Source organism: Corvus cornix, chromosome 8 (genome assembly GCF_000738735.6).
Source record: "Corvus cornix cornix isolate S_Up_H32 chromosome 8, ASM73873v5, whole genome shotgun sequence".
NCBI lineage: Eukaryota > Metazoa > Chordata > Aves > Passeriformes > Corvidae > Corvus > Corvus cornix.
This window is the reverse complement of record NC_046338.1, coordinates 8,430,848-8,450,420: the sequence shown is the minus strand read 5'-3', so window position 1 is coordinate 8,450,420 and position 19,573 is coordinate 8,430,848. Positions and strand designations below refer to the sequence as shown.

Genomic DNA, 19,573 nt, shown 5'->3' with positions numbered 1-19,573 from the left:
TCAGCACCACCGCCTGAACTGCTGTTGAGACAATGCCATCACTAAAACAGAGTTTGTTCCAATGCCTGTTAGAGAATGCTGATGTACTAAAAGGCCAGTGAGAAAACACAAGGCTCCACCATCATTCCACTGTCCTCCCACCAGGAGTGGGAATGAATCACCACTTCCAGCCTAATTCTTCACCTTGCGCAATATTATCATCACAAGGTTATGGGAAAAGAGCTGCTTCATTAATAGACTGTAGTGCTTGGTGACAGAATATTTCTGTATTAATTCAGAACAAAGTAAATCTATTATTTCTGCATACCCCATCACCCAGTATCAGATCCTTGAGGAGTTCAGTAGCAGCTGAACCAGTGAAATTCAGGTTAACCATTCTAACAAGGACTGGGAAGCCACATGTGTCTTAAATAAAGGCAGCATTAGACAACTAAAGATTAATTTTTTTTTAATGGAACCTTTGACCTTTATGAGCAGTATGTAATTTTAAATAAATAGAAAACACAGAGGTGAAAAAAACAATCACAAAAGTTTTAAAAGTGCCAGCTTTCCCCCCTTTCCTTCAAAGATTTCATGATACAGAGAGTTACATGGGCCATTTTGGCTGAATTCAAAATAATTTTATGCAAAGTAAAGCCTAAGTTATACCTCCCTTCCCCACAGACACAATGCCCACACAGTAATCCAACCATTTCAACAAACTTCTAGAAATTAGTGCTTTAGCTCCTTTACCCCTGCTCTGCCACATATATTATCAGTGGCTCTCAGATGGCACAAACACGGAAAAGTCTGTTTTTAAAAAGTCAACAGAAGAACACTTAAGTAATCACCCTGTTAAAATTATATTAAAAGTACATCTTGGGCTCAGGTTGATTCATCTTCAATATGCTTTAAAATCACACCTAACTGTAAACAAAAGTGCACACATATGTCAATGCTGATCAGCACTGCCTCAGCCAGGCACTTTGAGGTGGCTGTCCCTGAGCTGGGCTGAAAACTCAGTTCTGCAAGTTTTACATTGCTACAACAGAGTGACCTCTTCAAAGACAGCTCAATCTGTGGTTTCCTGTAGTCCTTTACAGAGAGGTCCCTCTGATTTGAAGCAGTGGTTGCAATCATCTCAGGGGATGTTCAGAACAGCTTTGGTAATTGCCTGAGTTGTTTCACATCAAGAATGGTGCCAACAGAATTTATGCTGTTTGACTGGTTTAACATTTCAAGAGGTGGAGTATGTAGATTTCCACAGAAGGCCTGAGTATCTCCTCCATCTTTCCTGACAGGTTGTTCAGTGAATTCAACCCTCCCAGGTAACAATCTGGTTTTTGATTTTAAATCCTTTAGGAACTGAAATGAGTTTTCATCTGCTTGATCTGTTCTGGGAGGAAAAATTTCATTTGTAGTATTTCTTAAACCTGGGCTGTTTAATTCTGGTGGAGAAGTATTAGTAGTCAACTCTCTGCTGTGACTTTTTAGGTGAACGAGAGGTCTTCCATCCATTCTTTTGGATAATTCAGCCTGGTGGCTGAAGCTGTCCAACACAGGAGTACAGTTCTTGTCTGGCATGCTTTTACCAGTGCCAAAATTGCCATCTTGAGCCTGCAGTTCCTCTTCATCTTCACTGCTGTCATTGCCCTGTATCAGCCCATATCGCTTCATGTACTTCTTGGTTGCAAAGGACATATTGTTGGGTGAAATTAAACTCAGACCCACCATGCTCTTGTCCATATTTGTTTGCAAGATGTCTTGGAAGGAGAAATCTGCAGGAGGGTTTTGGCCTGAGCGACTGAGAGACAGTCGGGATAACTGATTTTCACTGAGATATTTGAGTGCTATAGCATTTGCTTCCATGCTCAGATCAACAACATTGGGACACATGCTGACACTGGCAAGTGACATGGAATTTAATCCAGGCACCACTGCTTCTGGACTGATGCATGCCAAAATGCTGAAATAAAACATCAAAAAGTTAGCTTAGCATTACAGGAAAAGCATGAAGTTCACCATTTTGCTCAGTGTACTGATTTCTCCTTTCTTCTGAACACCACAGCTCCATCAGGACTGAGATCTTATCATCTGCACATACTGAAAAGCAGCTACCCACCCCCACAGTATCCAAACACTGTCAGAGGATGGATGATATTCCCTTCAATACACAGCACCCTCATATGAAGAGCCACCCATCTCTAGCAGATTAGAGAGCTGGTTTTGCTTTTAAAGCAGATTTGAGCTCTTGGTCTTTTCTCACCAGTGAATGTGACATCATGTGTCTGATCCTACAACTCTGAATTCTACCATCCAACCCAAACTTTACAGCTAGAAATACAAGCCCAGTGACTGAGACCAAGAACATCTTTCCCAATGCATGGTAATCCCAGGATTTTTACAGAAACTCTGACATAGTATCTGTTTCCAGAAGCCTACAAGGTTCTAGTTTTTGAAGTATCTTCAAATGGGAAATGTTCATTTGTTCTGTTGCCTGATACAGCAATTTCTTGTACATATATATATATATATCTATATATCTATATCTCAAATGTTTAAAGACTGAATGAACAAGCTCTGGTACACCAGTAACAGTTGTAAACCACTGCATTTAGTTCATACATCATATACTAGTTCACAAACCCAAGCTCCTCATATTAAGAGGCCTCCTATTTCACTGAGCACGAATTCTGAAGTTTGCCCAGGGAGAATAAACTGGCTCAGAACAACAACTACTTATGCTATGGAGCTGCACTGTTGTTTCCTTCTCTACTAAGCTGTGGACCTTTTCTCAGAATTGTTTATCAGTCTTGAAAGTGGCAGAAGGAAGAACTCCACCCCACTCCCCAAGTTTGAAGAAAAAAACCCCAAGAGTTCCAGTTTTGCTTTATGGGCTCACATATTAGCATGTTATTGACATTAAAAGAACACTGACAGACTGTCCAGCCAGGAAAGTAGTCCAGAAACTCCAGAAAAAAACCCAATAAAATACAAGTAAAAAGGAGAGAAAAGAGGTTAGAAACTGTATGACTGGAAACAGCTTTTGACACATGGCTGAAGAGAAGATTAATTAGGAGGTGGTTAGATTTTTTGTTTACATAATAGCTACATCCTAGGACCAAGAAGACAATAAGGATGAAAGTGAAGCTGTACCAGGCAGTCAGCCTATGCCTACACAGCTACACAAGTAAATTCCTGTGCCTAAAAACCCTCCTTCAGAAGTTACTGCTCTGTTCCTTCCTCTGTTTCAACAAGAGAGTTTCCCTCCCCAGCACTTTCTCTGTGCAAGGCACAGTCCCCACAGTAACAAGCAATTAGGAGAGAACCAGTTTTGATTAGACACCAAAGCCACAATAACAATTTCACATATTCTGGTAAAGTGCAAGACAAAGGTTAAGAAGCAATGACAAAACACACAGCTGCTTAACATTCAGTCTCCCAAGTCCAGAGTTTCTCTAGAATACTTTGACACAGACCAAAGAACTGCCAAAAGCTTCCTTGTTATTCTAGGGACCTGCATGCACAATGCTTTAAGAATCACCAGATGCTCTAACAGCTAGAGCTACTTGTATTATATTTAAATAATCTGAGTTTTGCTAGCAGAGCCCTTAAACCTATCTGAAATGCCCATAGCACGAGGCAGCGTTTCAATTTTGCAGAAAATGGAGATCAAGTTGCACCCAAATCCCAGCGGCAGTGAAAAGAGTCTTCTCTTGACTCACTGAGCCAAATCTTCATTTTCAGTTGTATCTACACATTACTGTTTGAAACCACCAGTATTTTACCTGGCATTCTCCACTTTGTGTGTATTTTCCTTCATATTGCCAGGTGAGTCCACTGTCACTCCAAGACTCCTCAGCTGTTTGAGTGTGGCACTAATGACACTCTCTTTGTCCACCCCTCCTGTGTCAGTTTCTGAAGCCAATTCTGCTGCACCATCAATATCCTGACACTTAGGACCATCACCATTAACAAATCCTGATTTTAAAGGCAAGTGATCTTGCTCTTCTGAGGACTTCAAGAGGTGGTTTACTTGGCCCTACAGAAAAAGGGAGCAGGGAAAAGACCACATGGCAAAAACATCATGACATACAGGAGCTGTCAAATACCAAAATCCTGACTTATTCTTACACAACTTCAAATACAACTTGATGGATTAATAGCATATTCTGCTAAAGAATGAAAATTCAGATTCAGTTCAGATGCAATCACTTAAACTCACAGCAGTGTAGTCAAACACTAGAACATCTTACACTTCAAGCTTTCTATAAGAGTCTCTTCTGAATTTAAACACATCACATACTGATACTCTTCAAGATTAAAATATCTGCCCTTTAAGGGACTTGAATGTAAAATGCTGTGTTATTTTAAAGGCCACTAATTTGGAAAGTCATCAGCGGATATCTTTGAATTAAAGAATTATTATTTATTAGGTAACAGACAGTACTCCAGGTATGCATGAAAGAGAACTACAAAATAACCACTTAAACATTAAAAAAAAATTGAAGAACCACAAACTTGGAGCCTTCTGTAGAGCACACTGTGAATCTGAAAACCACACGCAGTTTTCATTCATGCCAATACCACATCATAACTTCAGCAGGGTGCTGTTCTGACTGTTGCACTCAGTGCAGAATATAAAAATGTGCATGAATTACCAGTAAGTCCTGGTAAAGCTTCTGCTCCTCTGAGGGCTGCCGAGGCAGCAGCGAGGTGGGTGGCTCAGAGCTCTGCTCACTTGTTACCACCACCTGGCTCCTGGCTCCCTCCGATGGCTCTTTCTGTAAAGACACACTGACATTTTCTTCCAACGATGAACCACGAACAAGTGCTTGGGAAAAGTTTCCAGTTCTGGAAGAGAACACCAAGATAGCTACATACTTCCTTGAAACAGCAAAAGCATCATTACCACTACACGTACTTTATTTTTTCATGAGCATCAGAGCAAGAGAACAATCAAGTACTGCAAACAGATCCTAACAGGTTTTAGTTTGCTTGCTGCTTGAGGCTTTGCTCCTTTCTGCAGTCACTTTCTTTCAAAAGTCATATGAGGACTGAGAAAATACACCTCCAAGTGTGCAACTACAACAGCCTGGCCAGGTTTTCAAAAGATGATTTCAAAGTGGCAACAGCATCTCTGGAGTAGTCAAAACCCAGTGACACACTACAACTTAACCTTAAACCAGATGAAGGGAAAGTTACAAGCCTTTAGGAACGCATACCTTCCGTATGCTCTGACACATGACATTCAAAAAGCAGCTTTTACCAAGCTACATAACTTATCATGGGATTCCTGTGGCAGTTTAAAAACCTCTCAAAGACAGTTACAAGTTACAAGTACACTGAATATCACAAACTGAGAACAAACACCTAGTTGAAATACTTTTCAGTGAGAGATGTGAAAGAAGAGCTATAAAGGGTAAAAAGGGTAAATACTCTGAATGAGTTACAGCACAATGCTCTGCACCCCCCTCAGTTGGTCTGTGCATGGCATAAGCCTCTGGAGACCAGACATATCAATACTACTATCATCCCAAGAAGATCCTTAAACGACCCTCCTCCCCCTTCCTGTTCCTCCTGAGGAGACAAGTGTAAGATAAGGGAATTTCAGAACTCAACTGATCAATTGCCTGTGTTGAAAGCGATAAGATTTAAACCACGTGACATACCAGATAGTCAGTGTAGGTTATCAGCTACTGTTACACTAGCAATTATTCATCATTCCCAAAAATGTTCCCCTCCTCCTCCTCAAAGAAATCTGTGTGATGCTCTACATTCTTACTATAAGACACTTTACAGCTATTTTACAGGTTTATGAATCCAAGTTGAAGAGAATCTTAAGATGGCATTGTCCTAATACAATGTTCATAAGATTGATCTGAATCCATAATATTTGTGGTAGCAGTATATGTTTGCAGATAGTACTTTAATCAAGGACTATGAATAGTTAAGTTATAGCTTAATTACCATCATCTTTCTCAATTTGAATATTTTAGAAACCTAATTTAACTGGAAGGGTATTCCCTCTCCTTTGGCTTTTTATACTTAGACAGTATTAGATCACTAAAGTGCTAAATTGTTGAGCTATTCCTATGTAGAAATAGCATCCATATAGATAATTAAAAATATTTTTTAAATCACTTCCCAAATTAGTCTGAAATTAGTCACTGCACTACAAAGAATCTGAGCTTAAAAATAATTAAATTAACAGCAGTGAAGTCAGTACATGCATGCACCACACACAAAGCAATTAGGCATAAAATAAACAGAAACTCAGGGAACAGCCACATAATCAAACTCCTCTTCCCAACCCCTCAGAACTGGAAGGGTTCTGAATGCTGACAAGGAAAAGCCACTGTAGGAAAACAACTGACTATAGCAGCATCTCCTTTTCCAGTCAGGATTCAAGGTAAGAAAAGGAATGCTGCCAGCACAGTGCATGCTTTTGCAAGTCAAAGGCTTTTGCCATCAGCTGCTGCTGATAGGCAGGGGAGCTACATCTGCATCACTGATAAATGCAGACTCTAAGGGCAACTGTGTTTTGGTGAGCTGTACAATTCAAAGCATAAATAAAAAAAATCAAGAAGGGAGAGAACACAACAACTGAAGTCAGACTATTTATAACTCCTGAAGAAAAAAATATTACAGAAGTAGTAACTTATGTAAGACAGTTCAGCCCATTATGTGAGCACAGTGTGTTTCTGGTTACTTACTGGGGAGTGTTCTGATTAGTTCCTTCTTCCACAAGGTGAATACTCTCTACAAAGCTGGGCATGTCAACCACCCTTAAGGAAGAAGCAATACTTGTATTACTTGCATCTTGTTCAGCATTAATTGAAATGCTTATGTCCTCCTTGGAAATCTCTCCATCTTCTTTTTTCCCTTGTGGTATGGAGTTGCCTTGTTTTTCTGAGGCTGTATTCCAAAATAAACTAGCACCTAGGACAAAATTAGAGATTTAACTATTTAGGAAAAGTCATTACTTTCTTCTGAGACCCTTTGGCTTTGTATAGCTAGAGGAATAATTCTCTCCCGTTCATGTTTCTTTCACCATTTGGAAAGTGATTTACTATTTAAATCAGCTAGAAGTTGCCAAAACATCATTCAGGTGCCAGTTTTTCCAAAGCATACTTGATGAAAAGAAATGGTTGTATTAAATCATTTTAATGCATTGACCTTGAGCCTGTTTCAAAGTTTCCTCCAGACTAACCACAACACTTCCATGGATTTAACAGGAACCAATATGTTAATACACAGCTGTACAGATACAGCTGCATAACTTGCCTAACTTAAAGCAAATACAATCTCCTCTTCATGCATGATTTACGAACATCATCAATAATATATTTATTGGAACACTGTTTGGCATAGAAGCTATTACTTTTCAGAGCAGTATATTAAATCAAAAAAGATGTGTAGTTATGCTTCAATAAGACACGATTTTAAATAGAACACCTTTCTAAAGCTATCAGAAAAATAATTCTTTCAGTGATGGCAATCAAAGACAAAAGTAACTTCAGCCTAAACTTGCAAGTAACACCTCAACAACTTAGATGTCTTTTGGATCTAGGTGAATGTTTGCCCAGCTTCAGCATTTCTGCAAAATATTTCCTCCATGTCCAAACAAACCACAGAAACGTCCAGAAAAAGTGGTGCCAGCCAGTCTGTTTTAAAAGAATGAAGCGTTACCTGTGCTCACAGCAACGCTCACACTTTTCCTCTTGTGTGACTGGGGTGAGGTCTGTGTTTCCATGGAAACGAGGTCCCCTGGCTTCTCTGGCTGCACAGCCTGGCTGGTGGCTCCCAGCTCCGAGGAACCCGCCTGGCGAGCCTGTGCTTCCAGTAAGCGCTGGATCTGTAACAGTCATCACAAAGTTAGGATATGGACAATAAAATATAAGCTGTAACAGGCAAAAGTGAATTCATTTGCTTCTGCTAAGATCTGGATTCAAATCCAAGCTGCACTGCCACAGCAGTCTGAACACCTTCCAGTTCTCAGCAGTGCACACAGCATAAATCAAAACACCAATTTTGATATTGGCAGAGCTAGCACAGAAGATCTTTAAGCACATTGGCAGAGGCAGCACCAAGACAACTTGGGTAAAGCCTATCTGCACCACACTTGCTGGAAGTGTTCCTCCCCTTTCATTCACATACAAAGCCTATTAACTGACTTACTTGCCAACTGTCCCTGCACCAACTTTGTATTAATTACAAAGCTAAGCAATTAAATGATAAAATTAAGGTTGCCAGGCAATCTTCTCTCTAGGATTTTCATCCACCCTGTTCACCAGTTAGTTTGCAGCTCCAGGGAGAAATACAGTAACAGTGAAAGCTGCATTAAGGAGGGGTTTCCCTCACACACAAGCCATGCTTTGGGAGCTTGATTTTACACACAGGAACTATACCAAAAACATATTCCAGCTGTAATTTTCTAGTTTAAGTACTGCAAACTTCCCTATTTGTCTTGTTCATCACCAGCAGCAAAATTTAGACTCGGGCTCTTCGGCCCCCAATCACACTCTGCAAAATACAGGGCCACCAGATGAATCAAAGGGTTGGTATTTTGAAGAAACTTAACCTAGTAAGACAACAGAACTCAGCAAGACTCCCAAAGTCCAGTTTTCTAGCGCAGCAACAAAGACCTCATCAATCAGGAATTGATGCAGACAACTTAAGTTTTCAAAGCAACAGCTCAGGGAGCTGCAGGCTTGAAGGTGGAAAAAGCAACATATGAGAACATTCTGTGCTACATCTGTATGTTTACAATAATTCCAAAGCCTATAGCCTATGCAGTAATTTTTTTTTTTTTTTTTACACAGACAAGAATGTATATAGAAAAGCATTTCTATAGAACATGTATTAGTTTGCACTACAAACGGTCAACTAAAAATAAACCTTCATGTTATGGAAATACCATAAAAATACATGCAAAATCTAATTAGATGTGAGTCAAGTAATTTTTATTTAAGGGACACCAGTTGGTAGAGCTAATTGAGTCCCCTCTCCATGCCCAGACTGCAGCTGGTATGACAGGCTCCCTTGTTCCAACATGGATAGACAACAGTTAATTTAATCACTTTGGCAGAGGAACAATCAAAACATAATCACTAAGAGGGGAGAGGAGAAAGCTGACATTTCCACAAACCTGAGCTTGAAGTAATTTGAGTTGTCTGTCTTGCTCGGTAAGAAGCCTGTATGCATCTGGAGATAATCCCATCATTCCATTATCTGATCCTGCTGCAGGAGCAGGCGTGTGCAGGCACGGGGAGTGGGCTGCACAGCACTGTGGACTCGAGGAGCTTGCACTTGACGGCATCCTTATTCCAGGTGATAAGCCATTGTCAAGAGAACAGCTCCCTGTCTTCCCAGGATATTTCATGTTTATAGGGCTGCTTGTGGCATATCCTGAGTTGCAGCAAACATTTGGGCAAATGATATTTTGATGGAAAACTGTACAAGGATTTTGCTGAGCCATCTCTGATTGGATTTCCACTCCATATTTGGGGCTCATTTTACCAATTCCTTGCCATGAGTTTATGGGATTATACTGGAGAGAAGCAGGACACTGACAGCTGCATGCTGGACAACAAGGTGGCACTTGAACTGGCACCTGCAGGTCTGGTGGTTGTCTGCAGCTCTGTGGTGACAAAGCAGAGTTGTGGAGGACTGGCTGTGTGACAGCAGGAAGCTGCTTGGAACCAGATATTGATGTTCTCCTAACTGGAGGCTCTCCCTGTGGTGTGACACTTTCAGGATTTAACACAAGTTTTTCCAATGGCTTTCTGGGGTGGTGCACAGATGTATCTGGGGAAGGCCCACTACAAGGGGTTGAAGAAGATGATCCCGAACTTTTTCTTGATTGAGGGCAAGCTTTCTTACACTGCACCTGCTGCTGTAGTGGAGCTTGATTTCCTCTACAAGGCATTGAAGCTGGAATTTTCTGGCTTATAGGATTTGGTAATCGTCTCAGAGAGGGATCTCCCATATTAGCAGGAAAGTTCTGCTTGTCTTCAGAGTGCTGGCTGGGGTGACATGTAGATCTCATGCACCACTTCTCTCTAACAGGTTGATTTGGCCCTGTGGGTAGACTTTTAGCATTTGAAGTCCCCACAGGCTTAGATGGTTGTCCTGATTCTATGAAACTCCCATCCAAAATAAGTGACAGCTCTGGCACTGAAGGAAAAACTCTGGTAACCTGAAGGAACAATTACACACATGTATGATAATTTAAAACATTGTCTGCTCTTTGAATGCAGGATTTCCTCAAAGAAAACATTTTCATTTAAAATCAATATATGATGATTATCAGCCCCAAACCAACTACATGTTAAACACATTCCTAAATGATTGGAGAATCCAGGTACAGAAAAAGCAGCAAGATCTCTAGGATCATTCTTAAAGGACAAAACTCCTTTCATATAGCGCAACAGCCATGTCTGCCAAATGAATGCTCCATGTAATTCAGGGAATATCCATGTTCTGAAATGTGCTCCTTTCTAGAAATAGACTATAAGTTCCCTCTCACTATTCTTAGACCCAGGAGATAGTGGCAACAGAACATATTTTATACACAACTATCACATCCTTCTACACCTATGCTGTACAAGCGCTGGTATTTATTGTATTTGTACACACTTCAGCAGAAAAAGGACAGAGCAGCAGATCTTTCGGGTAAATGCAATAAAAAACCAGAAGAGCTTGCTGTCTCTGTCTCAAGACACCCTAGCTCTTCCATTCAGTAACAGTGAGATTCCTAAAGTAGAAACTACTCTCTCTGTTCCCAAACCATAGCATGGTACAGGAATTAAAGTATCTAGAATCCTGGAAAAATGGCAGGTTAACTAGAGCAGGAGTTGGGACTTTTGGTTCATTTCTTCACTGTTTTACCCTGCTAGCACTTTGAGAGAGAAGTTTTACACTGTCCAGTTCCCTTACAATGAGTTTTGCTGCTCTATCACATCTGAGATACCCAGAACAACTACTTGTTTAGTTACCTGTTGACTCACGGGGTGAGGACTTGGAATTGGTCTGGGGGATAAATCCTCATCTTCCACACCAGAGTCGTGATCACTTGCTGACAGCTTGCTGGGTGAAGAGCCTTGGGGAGGACTAAAACCAAAATAAATCAAAGTAAAAATGTTTGCTTGTCAGATTTGGCAGCAGTAACATGAAACTTGATGCATTGTAGATGGCACATTGAAAAACATGATTTTTTCAAGACGCAGTTGCTAACCACCTTCTCCCTGGTTAGCTGAGGAGATCACCCAGCAAACAGTTCTAAGATCAAATGATGAAAATACAAATACTGCTTTTGGGCAAGGAGATAAAAACCCTCTCTCCCCACAGCCTCACACAAACACACCTTTAAAGTGACATTCTAACAGCAAAGCACTGATTTATATTTAAAAGATAGGAGGTGCTACAGTGAAGATTGTAACATTGTTTGAAGGAAAATAAAGGCCATCTTCTAGATAAAAATTTGATGGATTTGACTGAAGTTCTTAAAAATCACTAGAGGTTCAACCTATCCAGGTCTTGAAGCTCCAAAAAGTGGGAAGAAAAAAGGAATTACCAACTCAAGTAGATTTCAATTAGAGATTTGCTTCAAAGGACAGATCTCACTTAAAGCTTAATACAGTGAACTAAGCCTCATCAGTGAGGAAGCCTTTTTAGAAACATCCATTGTATAAATTACAACCACCAGTACCAAGTAGTTTTTCTTGGAATACAGCCATCTTACTTGAAAACTATTAACTCTAGTGATAATAAAAAGCACATACACAGATTTTAATGCAAGAAAATGTATGTACAGCTAAACTGACACATAGCACAGAACAGATCAAAAACTTCATCCAATAAATACTTCATTTTTGCATATAAATGGCATCTGAAAGATTTACCTTTTGATTGGTAGTTTCTTGCAAATTCTGCTGAAGAACTCAGTTTCTGCATTTTGGTTTTCTGCACTCAACTCAAACTGGATAGGATTCTTGTCTGATGGTTCAACATTCTGGAATGAAGTGTTCCATATTTGTGAAGCAAGAAACCTTCAAACTTTCAATCACTGAGGCACTACTTCCAAAGAAACAGCTTTAAGGACATTTATGTGATTATTTGCTGCCTGTCCCCTATTTTCAAATTTTTCACCACTGCAAGGAGGCAGCCAACTTCCCTTTCTGTTCAACACTGTTTCCCTGCTACTCTGTAAAGTAGTTGGGCTAATTATAGCCATGAGCAGATGCTTCCTCACTGTAACTGCTCAGATACTCCTCCAGGGCTGTCACCACTACAGGAAACAGCAAACGTTCCTGTACTGTTTCACACACCACAGCTGGGCAACTCCTGGAGACAACAGAAGTGAGCTTCTGTGGAGAGATCTGTCATCTTCAGAAAGCTAAGCTGTCCCTAGGCTGAAGGTAGAAGGCAGCCCTGAAAACAAGGAAATTCAATTGGGAAGAGAACTGTGTAGGACATGTTACACTCACTGCTTCTCTGACAGAGCACAGCAGCATTTATTGAGCAAATTAACAACTCAGCTTCAGGTTCTGCACAAGCCTAGGAAGACACATTAGGAACTGAGATTTCCTCGAACCTCCTCAAACCTTACTAGCCATCTCCCAGACATGGTGTCAAATTCTTTCAAAGAGTTACGTTGCACAAAGATAAAATTTGATGAAATTAGCAACCACTGAATTTTCCTTTTCGCATTCAACTTCAGGCAAAGCACGACACTCAGCTTTGCTCTCCAGCAAGCATCACCCAGAGCAGCTGTCAGATGTGGCCAAGGGGCACAGAGCACACCAGACTAACAAATGCTATAGGAAGTCTGAGTCTCTGCTCAGAAGGCCAGAAGGTCACTAGCAGGAAGGAACACTAACCAAGTACAACACAGCACAGTACATTTGAAAGACAGATCCTTAATGCTATTAGAAAAGTGAGCAGTGCTGACTTTGGAAGCAACTTCTTAATTTGAGGGACAAACTCAATTTACAATAATCACCAGGAAAAAGCAGCTTTATAGAGCTACATCATTTTCAAACACTGCAGATCCATTTGGGTCACATCATAATGACTAAGGCAAATTTTACCACAATGCAGCAGGAAAGCAAGACACTTACTTTGAAGAGGTGAACTGTTTCATGGCAAGTTAGGATCTGAAACCCCAGCTCAGTCTGCCCACTGCATGGAACACACTCATAAAACTCTGGTTCCTTGTGTGTCAATGAATAAAGCACAATAAGAAAACTTCCAGATTCTGAAAAAACCCTGAAACAGAAGAAAACCACATCTTTAAATAACTTAAACAGGAAGGAGGCCCTTAAATTCTCAATACAGTGAGCAAATTTTCACACAGTTTAGCAAACTGGTGGATCACATTTTGAGTGGTGCTGAGCTATAGATAGTGCAGATGGATTTATGACCATAGCCACATGCAAGAAAAGTAGAGAAATGGGAATAATTTATCTCCTTTGTATTTCAAACCTTTACAATCACTTAGCACTTTAAATGAATTCCTGGAAGACTTTAAGCACAACACAGAAGAAAACATCTGTAAGAATGATACTGTGTTTTATTTTCATTTTAGTTTTTAATTGAAGATGCATTATAAAGACACTTAGTGACTTGGTTATCCCTAAACATTCAAAAAACATTCACTAGCAAACAGATTTTCTTTTTAAGGAAAATTATATTGAAGCTCTTTTTCTACAAGTTGAGAATAGTGAGTAACAACAGTCAGCACTTAAAACAAGTCCAAGGATAATGACAATAACGTGTGTTTCCAGGAAAAAGTAGAACTACTTTCAGAACAGTTTTTCTTTTTATAGCCCTTGTAACATGCTTGTTTGTGGGATTTTTTTATTTGTTTGCTTTTTCATTAAGTAATATATGTGATAGAAAAAGCAGTAGAAACAGGATGCTTGAAAAACACATTCATACAACTTCAAAATTATACTTACAGCTTAAAGAGTTAAAAACGTATGATGCACAGATTAGGCAGTTAGCCTGCAGAGGTTAATGCTGTTTGCATGGTTCATCAAATCTCCCTAATCCATGATGGAATCAGTGAAAGTTAATGAGAGTCAAGCATCTAACTTGCCTATCTAATAATCTAATTGGTCTCTTATCTGTGTTTGGACATATTTCAGTTGTTAAGGAAAAGAAGTCTATTTTGTAATTGCAGACACATCTGTTCACCAAACGTGGCTGTATTTCATAATTTAAAAACAAGTGTGGTCAATCAGAAGTGCTTATGCATACAGCTTATTTCAAAGTCTCATTTACCTGAGGTGCAGTTTCAAACTAGGAATACCTGAACTCTCTCTCAGCTTCCATACAGATAAAACTTGGCAAATATTACAAGTGAAAAGATGTAGAAAATGAGGAATTATTATTCACTAACGTCACAATGAAAAAATACCCCAGAATGCAAACACGCTTACAAAAACTGAACATTTAACAGAAAGTCATAACAGGACAGCAGAGGCTGCAAATCAATATGCTTCAATATGTTGGTCAGCCACAACCAGGAAGAAAACTTATCTCAAAGAAAATACCCCTAAAAAAGTTCAAAACCAAAACCCCACCACTGTTTAAACTACTGTTTCCTGCTTGTGGCTTCTTATTTAAACTAAAATGCAGTGACCTTAATGATATTAATGTTTACCCTCTTCTGACTTTGAGATATCAGCTCAGCTTTACAACACTTTGGTCACAGAAAATTTTTGTGCAGAAGCCAAAACCAAAAAGAACATTTAAGCCAGACAGCCTTACCTCTATACAACCTATAAATCACAGAATTTCCTCAAATATCTTTGAGCAGAGCCCATGTTGTCATGCAATTCTGTGGAATACTTTTTTAGGCAGCCAATAGCTTCTATGTTTTACCCATAAAAGTGACTTGCCTTTCTTGAATTGAAGAACTGAACAAATATCGCAAGCAACAGGCCCAGACCTGAGGACTACAGATATGAGTAACTCCACTCAGCCACCTAGAAATAAGAAAAAAAAATCTAATTAGAGACAGTTCTGTTGCCAAGTTTTTGCTATGTAATCCCTCAGATACATCTCAAATCAATGTGTGTATTAATCTGGACAAACACTTACACTCCAACTAATGGCAGAGCATAAGCCTTGGGATCAGACTCAAGAAGCAAAAGCAATTTCCGTGTTTGGTCCATAGTAAGGTAGCTGAAAGAAAGCAAAAGTTGGGTTTTTTTAGTATTTTGGAAGGCAGTTTTTCAGGGAAAAAAAATCCTGAAGAGATAAGTACAAGTTTAGAAAATACAGTAAGAAAAGAAGTTTGAGAAAAAAAAAATAAAAATCAAAACTACTCTTACTCCACACACTTACAGCAACTCCCCAGCTTTTCATCAATTCCCTGTGTATCAAAGGGTCATCAAGGACAAAATTTATTTAGTACTATTTGCAGTATTTTAGTGAATACTAGAAGTAGTATTCATAACAAATCCAGAAGTACAAGTCATGTTAAATTTGAAAAGTAACCTTTAGAGAGGCATTCGTAAAATCCCTCTCCAAATAAAATGACATTCAGTTGCTTCAAATTATTTCCTGGATCTATCCTTAGTTCATCCTACTAAATTAGTTACCAGTCAGAATGATGACTCCCCAATATCATCTCAGAAGCACAATTAACAAAAAAAAGCTTTGGTTTGCATTCATCTGATTTTCATTGTAGGGCAAGCACTGACGTTGCTTAAAAAGCTGGAAGCTGTTCATATTTATTATGTTGATTAGAGGTGTGCTCCCCTGCCCCAGCAGGAAGATCCTTTCACTGAAGCCAAAAGCAAGAACTCCAACTGAACCAGTTAATGCTTTTGCTCCACCCCATTTCCTGTTTCTTGTTCATAACTTCTAATATAGTTCCAAGGCCAGAAAACATGTTATTTTTATGCCAGTTATTTTACTAAAAAGCAAAGTAAAGTTAAGATCTCTCCTACCTACCTCCTTTAGGAAAGGCAACAAACTGACAGGCAACTTTGACAGTTTTAGCACCACCCGTTACTCACCCACATTTGTAAGTTCCTTGAACTTGTGCAATATTCATAGGACTGTTCAAATTTCTTGCTAGAGCTGTTGGAATAATTGGGACAGACTTCACAGGAGTGTATTCCAAAATATTCGCCACAGTAAGAGAAGCCCAGCGAAAATTAAAATGCAGGTTATCCAGGTTTTCTGTGAAAACAATGTGAGCTCTAAGAGTGAGCAGTTTAGAAAGATCCAGAGATTCTTTACTGCACAGACTCTGCTGCAGACCCTAGAAGTAAGAAAAAAAAAAAAAAAAAAAAAAAAAAAAAAAAAAAAAAGTTAAATACACTAAATTATTTTCACATGATTACCATGATTCAAGATGTATTACACTAGGAACTCAAATTATTCACCACAGCTACTATTGCAATAGGTACTATACAAAAAGCCATTAACCCAGGTCTCCAAAGCTCACTGCTCTACTGAATATAATGAATGATGCAGAATACACTTGAAAATTAGCTATGCACAGCTTAGCACTGTTTTATGATATATTAGAAAACCTGGGGTTACTCAAATTATATAAAAATTAATACAATAACAGACAACTAAAAGGCTCAAACTGATTTGTCAATGTTTTCTTTCTTGCATTCAAGAAATTTGTAATTTAACATCTGGATGTATCATCATGAGAAAGCTCATATGTGAAGCAAGCTTAATTTGTATTATAAAACACTACACACTACAGCAGCTACAGGGAAAAGTTTACATGAACAGAAAGTGTATTTACTAGATTACTTGTCTACAGCACAGAAGCAACAGGCACACATTTCAGCTATGGCTGCTAAGCTACACAGAGCTTTACACATTTTGGGTGAGTCACTTGCCTAGCAACACTTCAGCAGCAACTGCCCAAATACAGCAACTCATGAATGACAGTTTTGAGGAAAAAAAGAAAAAAAGCTGTTTTCTCTTCTTAAAGTAACTCTGCTGCTATTACTTTTGTTTTGCTGGTTAGACCAGCTGAAAAACTTTGGCCAATCAGCAAGATTTTAATCCAAGATTAAAGACTGTGTGATCCTTAAACACCTGTGAGGTCTAACTGATTTCAACAGTTTCCAATACACTTTGCAATGACACTCAAGCAGCTCATTTCACACAATTACATAGTCTTGCTTCAGCCATACCCTTGCTGTGCTGGAAATCAAGCCCTGTGCATAGTCCAGCATCCTGCCTAGCAGACAGTTCCCTGTTTAAGAGACCCAAAAGTTCCTAAGAGCTGCTTACCTTGAAAGCCAAGCTGATATCTTCAGCACTGTGCACTGTAATATTATCTGAACAAGGTCCCCAGGCACTAACTGTACATGGAATCAAAAAGTCTCCAGGAAGGGATGCAGTTGGAATTTTGCCCGATCCACCAGCAACCTCTCGGCCAGGATCAAAGCGGTCTATTGTTAGCGTTATGCCTTCCCCATCTTCAAAATAAATAAATAAAGTTAGAGTCCAAGGGCAACAACTCAGGCTCCTTAATGACAGCTTAACCAACCAAACAATATTGCCTGTCTACCTCATGTTTAGAATTACCTTCATCTACTGCCAAGGTCCCAAGCAAAAAACAGGAAAATGATTTCTTTTCATTCTGCTTAGCATGGCGATAGGCAAGCCGCAAGGTTTTCTCCACCACAGATAGTTTGGGGTTTCTAAAAAGAGACAATAAGCAAGTTTAAGTCATAAAATCTTTTTAATGCTTGTTTTTAAAAAGTATCACTTATCCATATGGGAAGAAAATGGAAAGATTTTACGTTACTTTAGACTGATGCATCGTCAAGCCACTGGACTGTGTTACACAAAGGAAACTCAAATCTTTCCAATGAAAATCCCTATATACTTATAGCAAACACACTGCTTCCTCTTTGAGCCTTGTCATGCAGCAGAATCAAAGGATAAAATGAAGCTTTGCATCACATAGTCCATAATTTATTTGAACCTTTAGCTTCCCCGAAAAGGTTACTGATACCTGTAATAGGTGATGTGTGCGCCAATAACATCACCCATGGGGACTGGGTCCCAAAGTGCACACTTGGACAGAGGGAAACTGAAAGGGACCATCCTTTTGGGAAAAATCTGGGAAGATCATAGAGATAAAAAAAAAAAATGGATTAGGGTACATAGTTATCTTACAATGTTTAAAAGAAGGAACAAAAGCACGACACAGTAAGAAAACCAAGCTCAGGATACATAAACTGTTGGTACTTTTTTTGTTTCAAGTCCAGGCCAACAAAGCAGAAACTTTGTCCTACAAAGTTGTCAGAGTTACGAAGTCAACACAGGACTTTTATTGTCCACCTGACGGTTTCTTTGTGGAACCTTGGAAGATGTGTAGGCCAAAATACAAGTTTGCAGACAAAGCTTAAGGAAAAGCTGCTCTGAATATAGTTTAGGGAAAAAGAGAGTTATCACTAATTAGAAACTCCCATGGCACACAAAAACTGATTTAGCAAATGTAACACTAGATCAGCTTCCTAAAGCCCTGTTTCAGTCTTGGGATTTCAAGTGAGCATTCAAACCACTTAAAATTTGAAGACTTCTGAAATAAAGCTCTGGCTTAACTCAAATAATACAGTGCAAAACTTGCAGTCAGACTTCAAAGAGCCCTGAAGATATCAGCATGTAATCACATTAACTTATTTACACGAGCGGGATTAGATTTTTTTGAGGTGCCTAAACAAAGTAACACACAAAACAATTGACAGCCCATATAATTTGGCAAACACCTCAATACCTTTTAACAAATAAGCAAGAAGTCTCTTTGTAGTTATCTCAAGCATGAAACTTTGCCAAGCAAAGGTGCTTCCTCTGCATTTCCACTTGCCAGGAAAGACCTTTATTTTTAAGGCAGCCCCCTAAGGAACTCAGGCCCCTCTCGTGTTTCCAGCGGCAGTTAATTAATTCCCATGAATAGCCAAATGCCCAAATAATCCTCAAACTTAAGCCTATAAAAGAGGAATTTTTTTTAAAGCCCCACTGTTTCCATTTGACAAACACGAAGCTGAAACCCACTACCCCCCGCCTCTCTAGCTCTTTACACCCAGAGCCGCACTCGCAGAGGGGCACCGGGCGCGGCGTGCCCGGCGGGGCTGGGGGCGATGCGGGCCCTCCCGGCGCCGAGTGGGTACCTCAGATCTGGGCCGGGCCAAACGGGGTCCGGGCAGGGCCGCAGCTCTGCACTCTCCTCTTCTCCCTCTCCCGGGCGCGGGGCCTGCCCGCTGCAGCCCCCGGCTCAGCCGGGCAGCGGCCGTGAGAGGAGAGCGGCGCGACCCCGACGGCCCCTCAGGCTCAAAGCCCCGCTCCGCCGCTCCCGCCGCGTCCTGCGCGCCCCGGCGCCTTCTGCGGCCCCGGCCGGCCCTCGCTCCGCGCCGGCCAATCAGAGCGCAGAACCCCGCCCCCTCCGCCCGCCGCGGCCCAATCGACGCGCGGCGGGGAACGGCCCGCTCGGCCAATCAGAGCGCGCCTCGGGGAAACCAACCGCCAGCGCGCGCGCAGGGGGTTTAAAAATGCCAGCGGGCGGGGAGCGCGCAGGCGCACTGCGGCGATGCGGCGG

The 19,573-nt window shown here is 40.3% G+C and overlaps 1 protein-coding gene across 1 annotated transcript; it reads right to left on the bottom strand.

Annotated features, from left to right (window-relative positions):
• Positions 1-431: 431 nt before the first annotated feature.
• Positions 432-19,343, bottom strand: STIL (STIL centriolar assembly protein). Its single transcript, XM_039556369.1, has 16 exons — positions 19,149-19,343; positions 17,990-18,096; positions 17,557-17,672; positions 17,260-17,447; positions 16,014-16,261; positions 15,091-15,174; positions 14,889-14,975; positions 13,104-13,251; positions 11,886-11,995; positions 10,980-11,094; positions 9,131-10,180; positions 7,672-7,837; positions 6,696-6,921; positions 4,641-4,833; positions 3,768-4,021; positions 432-1,945 (listed from the first exon to the last, which is right to left on the bottom strand). Exons 2-16 carry the CDS (start codon positions 18,079-18,081, stop codon positions 1,132-1,134), a joined length of 3,891 nt encoding a protein of 1,296 aa, XP_039412303.1. The 5' UTR covers positions 18,082-18,096; positions 19,149-19,343; the 3' UTR covers positions 432-1,131.
• Between the last annotated feature and the right edge of the window lie 230 nt (positions 19,344-19,573).